At 34.2% G+C, this 11,494-nt stretch overlaps 3 protein-coding genes across 3 annotated transcripts; 1 reads left to right on the top strand and 2 right to left on the bottom strand.

Moving 5' to 3' along the window:
• On the top strand, window positions 774-2,659 carry LOC109355108 (60S ribosomal protein L18-like). Its single transcript, XM_019598051.1, has 5 exons — window positions 774-912; window positions 1,018-1,107; window positions 1,821-1,949; window positions 2,033-2,215; window positions 2,342-2,659. The coding sequence occupies exons 1-5, from the start codon at window positions 910-912 to the stop codon at window positions 2,498-2,500; spliced, it is 564 nt and encodes a 187-aa protein (XP_019453596.1). The 5' UTR covers window positions 774-909; the 3' UTR covers window positions 2,501-2,659.
• On the bottom strand, window positions 4,370-7,207 carry LOC109355423 (putative pectinesterase/pectinesterase inhibitor 28). Its single transcript, XM_019598580.1, has 4 exons — window positions 7,074-7,207; window positions 5,598-6,655; window positions 4,702-5,481; window positions 4,370-4,575 (listed from the first exon to the last, which is right to left on the bottom strand). Exons 2-4 carry the CDS (start codon window positions 6,634-6,636, stop codon window positions 4,547-4,549), a joined length of 1,848 nt encoding a protein of 615 aa, XP_019454125.1. The 5' UTR covers window positions 6,637-6,655; window positions 7,074-7,207; the 3' UTR covers window positions 4,370-4,546.
• LOC109353847 lies at window positions 8,438-10,927 on the bottom strand. The gene is made up of 5 exons (XM_019596208.1): window positions 10,201-10,927; window positions 10,044-10,147; window positions 9,682-9,969; window positions 9,357-9,541; window positions 8,438-9,134 (listed from the first exon to the last, which is right to left on the bottom strand). Exons 1-5 carry the CDS (start codon window positions 10,925-10,927, stop codon window positions 8,438-8,440), a joined length of 2,001 nt encoding a protein of 666 aa, XP_019451753.1.

Here is an 11,494-nt window from a genome sequence, read left to right on the forward strand (position 1 = left end):
AGCATAATGTAATAATGAAAAAAAGAAGAAAAAATTCAAAAAATTATAATGTAATGTAATATGACTTAAAGAAAATATCAAAGTTTTTTTTTTTAATTTTGTTTTCTTTTAACTACTTTATTTAATTTCTTTTTATTTTATTACATTAATTTTTTATTTTTAAATTATTTATCATTGTCCGCAGGCCGCCAACATGTCTGTTAGTCCATTTAAAAATGAGCAGTGCATGCCATTTTATCCGTTAAGCTAATGCGCCATACCCATACCCACTTAAATTTTTGCAGACATTTATGGACACGAGCAAAAGGAGCAAAATGAGCGACTGTTTTGTCATCTTTATCTCTATCCATCTTTAAGTTCTACCTATTTATTTATTTAGAAGGCTATGTATTGGCAATTTTTTCATATATATTTATCTTTAATTTAAAAGTAAATAAAAATCTGAATCCTTATATATATATTTGTATCATATATCAATATTTCTATATAATGCTGAACTCTTCATTATTTTGCATTAGCTTTTAGCCAAAATTTGTATTTAACAAGGATGGTCATATTTAATCTTATGCATGTAGAATGAAACTTTTATCAATAAACAACCAAAAAATTTAAAACATTATATACTTAATTTGATTTTAAAATGTTAAATTTTTTATTATGACACATATTCCACTAATATATAAGAGAAATCACTTTCTATGACAAGTTCATTTTGTTAAGGCAAAAAACTATCTAACTGGGCCTATCAAATGGGTATAAAAATAGTCCTCAAGAGCCCAATAATGAAATGAAAGGAACTCAAAAACCCTAACTTCCTTGTTATAGATCAGGCTATATTGCATTTGCAGCAGTCTCAGAAACAGTGCAAAGGATCGAGGAGGAACTCGTTCAAATCCCGAAGAAGCTGCAATGGTAAATATCTCTATTCCATAATCTCTTATGTTTTGCGTATAATTTGTGTTCTTCGCTTTGAGCACTTTCTGAAGATATATTTTGAATTTTGACACAACGTAACAGGGTATCGATCTTAAAGCCGGAGGTAAGAGCAAAAAGACCAAAAGAACCGCACCCAAATCCAATGATATCTACCTTAAGCTCTTGGTCAAGGTTCGTTTCACTATCACTTTCACTATAATACCACTTTTGGCACTTGAATTATTTATATGAGATCTTATTCTATGGTATGGGAATTGATTTTTTCCACATTTGTCTGAGCTTTCGAAATGAGAAAACACCTTTGACAGTGTATGTTTTTTTTAAAATTTGTCTATGTCAGATGGAATAATTTGAAATCAAATTAAAAGAAATACCATTTGATTCAATTGTTTTTAGTCTAAATCTTAATAACGCCGACCCCTATGAGTTTATTACATGTCTGTTACTGAAATTTTACTTCCTGGGGTTGCCCCCAAGTTCACCTTGATTTCATATGGACAATATATGTTAATATTAGTCCTGAGTCCAATATGTTATATTGTATTCCTGTTTGTATCACTATGATGATTAATGTGAATCCCGGCTCATTACGAGACCTTGTTCCAAGCTCTGGAAATAGAACTTTCCACAGTTCTGAGGCCTTGAAATGTGAAAACACCCATTTTCTATAGCATCTTACCTTACATGCAGATCTTTATAATATCAATACATAAACATTTACTAAATTCATCTCCATTTTAGGTGCCGAAGTTCAATTTCACTTTATGTGGGCATCATCTATTGTTAAACAATGCTAATGTAGATGAAAAATGATTAATCATTTCCACAGTTTTTGTTCTATTATTTATGCACTCAGTTATTCTGATTAAATGTTACTTCATCAGCTTTACCGCTTCCTTGTCCGGAGAACTGGCAGCAAGTTCAATGCTGTCATACTTAAACGTTTGTTCATGAGCAAAGTTAACAAGCCTCCACTATCATTGTCCAGGTTGATTAAGTATACCAAGGGCAAGGTTTGTCTTTTACACTATTGATCTTTGTAATTTGTCTAGTTTAATCTAGTACTGTTTTAAAATTTGTCTATTTGTCTGTTTAGGAAGGTAAGATTGCTGTTGTGGTTGGGACTATAACTGATGATATCCGTACATATGAAGTTCCACCCTTGAAAATTACAGCACTCAGGTTTACCGAGACTGCTCGTGCTAGAATAGAAAAGGCAGGTGGTGAATGCTTGACATTTGATCAGCTGGCTCTTAGGGCCCCTCTTGGACAGAACACGGTACGTGTAACAGTTTACCTATGTGTAAATTTCATGTGTATATTATGATGGATGAGCTTCGGGATGCTGAGATTATCAACTTCATCAATGTCAATTTTATTTTATTTTATAATATTTTGTTTGCAGGTCCTTCTTAGAGGCCCGAAGAATGCTCGTGAGGCTGTGAAGCACTTTGGTCCTGCTCCTGGTGTGCCACACAGCCACACCAAGCCTTATGTGCGATCTAAGGGAAGGAAGTTCGAGAAGGCTAGAGGAAAGAGGAACAGCAGAGGATTTAGGGTTTGATTTGATATGGGTGACCTATTTCTGTTCTGGTGTTGTTTCTTTTGAAATTCAGATTTTTACTATATCATAGGTGCGATGACATTTTTCATGTTATTCCTGTTCTGATAAGTATTTTCAGTACGGAGATTTTTATTTTTGTCTCCCTTATTATCCCTTCAAGTGTACTTTTAACTTAGTTTTTATTCTAGCAATTGGATATGCATTTTGTGATAATATATTGGAAATGTTTGCTTTGATCACTCGTTTGATGCAATGGAATTAATCAACCACCTTACAAAATGGGAAGCTAACTTTATCTTAGTTATTTATTTTTTGTTAATAATGTAGAAATAAATCAATTTTATTTGAAATTTTTTCCGAGCTTAAGCCATTATTTAATCCAAGGCTTTGCCATTATTTAATCCAAGGCTTTTATTTGTGGTACCAAACTGAGCAATAGCTACAAAATTTTTCCGAGCTTAAGCCATTATTTAATCCAAGGCTTTGCATATCCTCTGGCAACTTATAATTGTTCCATGATGTATTGATGATTTCTATTGTATAAAACTATAAATGGTGTACTTTTGGTGTGATGTATATAAATCATGTTTAGCTTAATCAATTGAGTTGAATATACATACTAAAACGTCCTTAAAGTAGAAAGGACATAATATTACCTGAAACCTGCATATGTAGGAATTATCTCCATGCATGGCACAAAAGCATCCACAATCCTGACTTTCAGGTCTCTTCAATTGCAGGGTCACAAGGGACACTAAGTGGATGTTTACTGCATTATTTTTTCTTTATTTTGTTTACAAATTAAGTTTGTTTCGTAACCAATTTTGTTTATTAAAAAGAAGTTTATAATTCAAAAATAAGTAAAAAGTAACTGTTGAAAATGGTATGAGTTACTTTTTCAGTTTATAATCTTATAAATTATGTTAGTTTATCGTCAAAGTCAAAAACACAATTTATACCATAAGCAGACTTTGGAATGTTAAAATTTTTGTAATTAACATGTCATATTTTTATTGGCGGTAAAATATGATTTCGGAAAAGATTTGGTACAATAGATCTGTGTCTTAACCCAAGAGAACCCATGAGTGCAACTATATCATCAACAAGGTGAAAGCACGTGCAGCTGGTCATTTTCAGTGTCACCTTGCAAGAATAATAACACTGGGTCTTGTCCTTTCTATGCAAAATTGATGCCATTCACTTCCACCTTTCTGTCCACTATGCTCTCCATCTCTATGTTAATTGGCTTTTTCACTCCAAACTCTTGATAACCCTAAGCGAAGGTTCTTTAATGTTTCAAGCAAGGTATATAAGGCAAACTTTGCTCCCGATTATCTTCTTCTATGTTTTTATAGTTAAATTGGCCATTTTCGATTCACTTAAAACGAGAGTGTATCAAGTGCATGTGTTCATCTTCAATATGAATAAACTTAACTGCAAAAATTAATCTCAAAATAAAGAATCTAATTCATATTGAAATATATTATATCAATATAAATAATAGTACATATGAATGATATATTATATTGTAGGGTTAATTTTAACCCAAATTATTAGTTTCTAAAAATAAAGGGGTTAGTTGGTTTTGGTGTTAAGTTCGTTAGTTTTTTCATCCTTTATATAAAAAATTCATTATAATTTTATATTTTTCATCTATTCAATATCCCATGCAAGATATTCTTTTTTTCTCATTTTCATCTATTTCTACTACCATTTTAATAGGTTATATATAAGACGTTTTAATTAGCAACTACTTCTGTATGAACTACGTTAAAAAGTCATAGAGTGATAATAAGTGATAACCATTGAAATTAAGTAGGAAACAAAACCTCGATAGTCTATAGTTTCATGAGAAAAGAGAAAAAAAGCAAAGAAAAAAAAATATTGAAGTGGATGTAGCATATAGAGGAGTCCCAGTAATGGGTAACTTAACAATAAGAGCAATTTAAATTACATCAATTATGAATTGATGAACATCGAACCCCACACTTCAAAACTAGCAAAATCAAATGAAGAATCAAATAATAATTCAAGCTTTAGCAACACTTAACGGCGACTAGATTTTTCTTCTTTGTGTTTCTTGTCATCGTTTTCTTCTTTATCCTTTTTGTCCTCCTTCTCTTCTTTGTCTTTTTTGTCCTCCTTCTCTTCTTTGTCTTTTTTGTCCTCCTTTTCTTCTTTGTCCTTTTTCTCTTCTTTGTCCTTTTTGTCTTCTTTTTTGTCCTCTTTGTCTTCTTTTTCAGGTAACCAATTGCGTACTGTCATTTTGTGCCTGTAATGTTTGGGAATGCCAGAGAAGTAAGGAATACCAGCATCTTCAATCCAATCATCTCCATGAAAGAACTTTGATGGTTGGAACAAATGTGCTGCCTTTGAATTCAGGTTCCAGATTCCAGCCCAATGTGCACGCTTTGATTTATCAGAACCAGGACCATAGTTGTGATACTCAGAATAGAAACAAGTGTTCATATGCATAGGACCCTGTTCTCCTTGCCATGCCAAAAACCCTTCAGGATCAATGAACCCATCAATGAATGTATCCATGAAGATGGTTCTTGAGAAATTCTTCCATGGGCGTGCAAGGTAGGATTTATGGTCCAACTTTGCAGCCTGGAGCATAGGATCAGCAACAATGGAACCTCCTTGAATGACTATTCCTGTAGGTTGGTGTCTGTCTTTTCTGCCTTGTGCGGTAACAATGCAGTTTTGGTTGCTCATTGGTTTTCTCACAATAAATGTGCAGTTCTGGAATACAGCAATAGCATCACCGAAGATGAAGTCAATGGTACCTGAAATGATGCAATCCCTATAGAACTGACGGTGGGTGTGAGCATAAAGAGTGTCTTGGTAACCATCAAATTGGCATTTGTAGAAGATGGACTTGTCTGCTTGGACTCTAATGGCCACTGCTTGATGCTTGTGGGGTCCAGCTGAGTTCTCAAACCCCATGTTAATGGCAATAAAGTGATCTCCTTGAATAGCTGCATGCATGCATAAAGGAATTAACTTCTATATATATATATATATATATATAAACCAGCAATCAATTGTATATAGTTTTGGTTCATATACAGACACAAAAAGCTAGGTCACTTACCAACAGTGGTTGTGTTGTAGGTGTTAACCCCATCTATGAAGTTTTTGTTGCCAGTGATTCTTGTCTTATCACCACCATCACCAATAAACACCACATTGGTCATATCCTTGGTAACATGAACATACTCATGGTAAATACCTTTCTTGATGTAGATCACGAATGGCTTTTCATTATCACTAGGAACCTTTTTCAATGCCTTATTAATGCTCTTGAAATCACCAGTGCCATCCAAGGCTACAGTCACATTAGGCTTGATTTTGAATGGAGTTTCTGCAAGAATCTTGTGTACACTAGCAGCATCATCAACCCATGTTGGAAGATTGAAACTGTTTTCATTCTTAGATTCCTCAAGGAGGCGACGACCACCTAGTAATCTTGTAACATTCCAATCTGTAACTGTGTCAGCCATTTCAGTTATAATGGCAAGAACATTGCTACTCATGTGCATGCTTGTAGTTAACAACTCCTTCATTTTCTTACTTGCTTCACTTGTAGTGTTTTCAAATCCATCTAAGCAAGTATCTTGGTATGTGACTGCACCACTGAGCCAAACCTTTAAATTGCCGAGAATTTCATCAAGATTAGTGAGGTTAAAGTCACTAATAGTCTCAAGTGACCTTATAAACTCCCCAATGGAAAGATCCATGAGTTGTTTACATGTCTCAAGTGCAGACTTGGATCTTGGCTCCTTCTCAAGACCATGCAAGATATTAGTCTCCTTGAACTTATCACTGATCTTGGTAATAGTTATGTTGAAGGCAATCTTAACAAGTTCTTTTGGATCTGTGGTGTTGCCAGCTGCTGGAATGAGACTTTCCTCACATTCTTGCTTGTAATCAGTGGGAGCACAAAGGGTTTTCACTGCTTTTGCTGTTGAAGTTATATGGTGTCTCTGGTTATCCTCTAGACCATCATCCTCAAAACCATCCTTACTGTAGTTGAATCCGACGGTGACGGCGACAACCATAGCCACCAGTAAGAAGGCGGAGACGCTTATAATTGCTATCCTATTCTTCTTCCCTTCATTTCCTCCGGTCATTTTTAATCAACCTGCTCCTGTGATGAACCAATTCAACAAAAACACTAAAATTATGCATGCTAGCTTGTCAAACATAGCATTTTTTGTGTTAATCAAACATATTCCGTTACCCTATAGATAATGATTAATATTTTAATTATAAGAATCAAAGATAACTCGGTTGTGTTGTTTGTAAAACAAAATTTGACAATATCATGATCAAATAAATCAATGTATGCCATCCCAATGTTGTGTACTAAAAAACACATTTCTCATGGTGATACTTAAACTATAACTTTTGGATATCAAATTGGAAAGTAAAATTGCCTAGATCAGAAAATATAAAAAATATGGAAGGGATTGAAATAGGTTCAAATAATGAAACTGAAGAAAACATTAGTAAACAACAATAATAACAATAACAATGAAAACAGATTTGATTTGCCTATATGTTCTTACCAATATATATATTTGTTATAGAACAGAAGGAGCTGCAGAAACCGAAGAGAAGGGAAAAAGAAGGGCTTGATGGGGGGTGCGTTATAGCAATCTCCCTCAATGCCCTTCAAAGGAATGCGTCTCTGCTTAAACCATGCAATGTCCAAAGCTATTTATATTAAGAAACCAAATGCTATTAACACCAAAAATAGAATGTTATTAGGTTTGGTTAAAAAGTCAAAATTATATTTCCTAAAAAAAAGTACACACGGAAACCACACAATAAATACTATGTACCGAACTTTCTGCTATGTTTTTAGAATGTAGACTTTTATGTGGTGCCCTATTTTTTTGCATCTATATCTTTGAAAGAGTGATAAAATAACTTTGAGCAAATATAAAAACTCACTTACCTAAATACAGTCAAACATGTTAGAGCTACTATTTAATATTTATTGAACAGACCCTTTTAAGAAATTCAAATAGTGCTATTTTTATTATGGCAGTTACTTAGAAATTCAATTATATATAATGTTTAGGGGAAAAGTAGAAACTCTTTCACTAAAAAATGAATCTTTTTCTAATTTTTATTTTAAGGAAGTCAGTTTTATGATGAAGTGTGTAATTTTCATGCTTGGAGGTGTACATAAGAAAGCAATATATTAAAATTTTAATTAAATATACATTTAGGTTGTAATTGGAATTTTCTTTGCCAAATCATTATATCATGTAAGTGTAGAAGGTAATTCTTACGTAGGCGTAGCTGTTATGATCCGAAACGATAGCAATCTCCAGAGATGGTACTTCACAGTGGCATACTATTTCTGATTGACTGAATAAACTCCTATATATGATGCTGATAATTCTCCTATACACTCATATTCATATTATTACTAGATGTCAAATTCATCGTATAAATGATTTTGCAAAGTATAAAAAACATGCTTTAATTTATATAATGTTAGAACTTTTAGTACAAAAAAGTAAGCTTAATATAAATGTCTGCTATTCCAAGTTGCAGCTTGCGTTTCTCTTAGGCCAGTTTAACCCCTAAATACATGAAAAACATTATTGAGAAGGTTCTCTTTTGATAATTTGATCGACCTTAGATATTAGTCTTTCATACTATACGAGTGATAATCTGAAAAAAACCAAATCTACTTATAGTTTTTAATGTTTGTAAAATCCTAAAATTTAAAGTGCATTTAATTTTCATCTGTAAAATAAGATTACTCGAGTTAAAACAACAGTGGATAGAAGTTCAGTTTCACAATATGTCATTAAGGGAGTATATTTGTTGTGTATCACTTTTTTTTTTTAAGCAAGGTGCAATAGTACCGAAATATATAGATGAAAGAAGATACAAACAAAGGCAATAAGCATGTTACAAGTTCCGAAATCTATAGTTCGGGAGATCATGCCTATTCCTAGCAAAATCCTCAATTATGAAGGGAGGAGTAGAGAACCAAATGGAATTAGTGTGAGAAGAAATGTCATAAGAAGCAAGTTTGTCGGCACAAACATTGCCTTCTCTATATATGTGGGAAATTTTGAAATTCATTTGAGCAATCTTAGATTTACAAATTTGCCAATCATTAGATAGCTTCCAAGGAGCCTTAGAATTCCCACTGAAAATATCCAGAACCAACATAGAGTCACTCTCAAGCCAAAGGTTATGCCAACCCTTTTTAAAAGCTATGTCCACTGCCTTCATTGCTGAATGCAGTTCAGCATGGATTGCATTATGCACATTTAGAAAGTTGGCAAAAGCATAGATGAAGTCTGCATTATGATCACGAAAAATGCCTCCTCCACCTGCTGGACCAGGATTCCCGTGAGCAGCACCATCAGTGTTAGCTTTTGTCCAATTCCATTGAGGAGACTTCCATAGGACTTCAATGTAATTAGGAGCTTTACTAAGCTTGAGAGTAATGTTGAAGAATTTTAAAGTTTGAAGCTCTTGAAGACTGCCTGAAGCCACTGCTGAAGAAGTGTAAGAACCCGAATAAGAGGTCTCTCTTCTTATTCTAGATAGAGCATTGGTAGAGGAAATCATTCTGTCTTCGAATCTTTTCTGATTCCTGCAGAACCATATAGTGTTAATGCTATGCACAACACAAGCTATGCTAACCTCTCTTAGTTGACTTCCTTTAAAGTGGCACAATCCTTTATGATTGAGTGAATAGAAGAATGGTTGATTTTTATTGAGAATTTTTCAGAAACCCAATTCCATATATCTTTGGCAGCAGAGCAGTTGAAAAAAAGATGATCTTCTGTTTCAACATGGCAATTGCATAAGTTGCATTTGGAAGCTATGGAAAGCATCTTTGGAAGTCATAGAACCATCCAAAGAAGGCATCCAAATCAACTTGTCCTGACCCTTGTGTCTCTTGTAGGCTGCTATATCATTGGAAAGGGAAGGAAAGTTCATATTAAGCTCTCCTGGAATTATGGTTTTAGAATCCAATGTGAAGTTAGCAATAGAGCCCTGGAGATCACCATGAATGTTTATAGATGAATGATTATAGGAATGTTTAAAGCATCAACAAGAGGCTCACCAAGCCAATTGTCCTTCCAAAAATTAACACTCAAACCATCACCAACTAGCCAGATAGAATTGATGCTTACTTGAAGCCAATTATCACGGATTCCAGGCCATATAGAGGATTTAGAGTATTTAGGAGTTGTGTGTCCCTGGCAATTGAACTTTGATCTAAAGAAAATGGCCCAATCCAGATTAGAAGTTTTGAGCTCCCAAGTTAGCTTCAACATATAGGCCTTGTTTAAGCATTTGAAAGATTTAATTCCAAGACCCCCCTCTTCCATGTAGGAACAGACTTTATACCAGGCTACTGTCACAAGTTTTTTGACAGCAATATCCCCAGACCAGATGAAGTTCCTAGCACAATTGTCAACCTGGGATAATAGGCTAGAAGGCCATTTGTATACCTGAAAACTGAAGGCAAGCATGCTTTGAATGATGGACTCACCAGCTCCACTCTTCCCATTAAAGAAAGAGAAGAACCTTTCCACTTGGACATTTTGTTGATGATTCTGTCAGCTATAGGCTGCAAATGAAGCTTTTTGGGTTTGCCTTTGAATAAAGGAATGCCAAGATAAATGAAGGGGAGAGAGCCCTGCAAAAACCAAGAGTAGCTGAGATAGAGGCTATTCTGCTGTGATTTGTGATGCTAGTGTAGAATCTGCTCTTGCTGATATTTATTTGTTGGCCAGAAGCCATTGCATAGTCCTTCACTAGCTTCTTAAGGCAGATAAGGTTCCTTTTAGAAGCTTTACAAAAGATCAAGATGTCATCAGCAAAGAGGACATGGCTAGGAGATTGTAAGTTCATTGGGCCAGTGATGGTTGAAAGCTTGTTATCAATCACAAGCTTAGTGATACCTCTACTAAGCACCTCCTCAGCAAGACAGAAGAGAATAGGTGATAAAGGGTCCCCTTGCCTCACACCCCTGCAACAATTGAAGAACCCTATGTTATGACCATTGACATTGATAGAGAGTTTGGCAGAATGAAGGATTAGAGATATCCATTTGATGAAGGTTTGGTTAAAACCAAAAGTCTTGAGAGTTTGGAGGAGGAAATCCCACTCAAGTGTGTCAAAGGCCTTTTTTATGTCAAGCTTGATAGCTATGTTGCCTCCAAATGTCTTGTGATCTAACATGTTGATGGCTTCAGAGGCAATGCAAATACAGTCTTTAATGCTTCTGCCATGTATAAAGCCTCTTTGGTGAGAAGAGATGATTTTGGGAGCCACCACAAAAAGTCTAGAAGCTAGGACTTTGGTGATGATTTTGAATTGAAAATTGGCCAGGGCAATTGGCCTGAAGTCCTCAATTCTCTCAGAACCTTGCATCTTAGGAATGAGTATGACATTGCTAGAGTTCAAGTTAGGCATCAACCAGTTTTGTTGTATCACTTTACATGTCATATAATGTTATATATTAAAAGGATATTTATTAACTAAATTTTCAATGTAAATATATTTTCTCAATCCATCATAATCATTACAAAATAAGAGTTTAAGGTTTTAGTGGAACATTTTGGAAAATTAAGGAATAGGTGCAAGTTTTGATGTTAGTTACAATTTGAGCAATTTGATTATCTAGAAATGATCTAATCTTTAACGCACTTAAACCCTCTATTCAACAGCTTTTGGACTCAACAAAAGTGAAATCCTGGCTTTGGATCACTAGTTTGTCTCAATATTGCCTTATAAATGATATTTTTTTTAGCTTTTTTCCTTTTTTCTTTTTTGTATCTATTAGTTTTTTAAAATAAAATTTTATTTGTCCATAAAAAAAGATGCAAGTTTTGATAAACAATGAAATTTTAGGTTTCCGTTCTTTTTAATTTTTTAAGGAAATCCTATTTCTTAACTATGACTTTTAAGTGAAATCGTATATGGTGTGACTACTTACCT

Source organism: Lupinus angustifolius, chromosome LG08, assembly GCF_001865875.1.
Source record: "Lupinus angustifolius cultivar Tanjil chromosome LG08, LupAngTanjil_v1.0, whole genome shotgun sequence".
Lineage (NCBI taxonomy): Eukaryota > Viridiplantae > Streptophyta > Magnoliopsida > Fabales > Fabaceae > Lupinus > Lupinus angustifolius.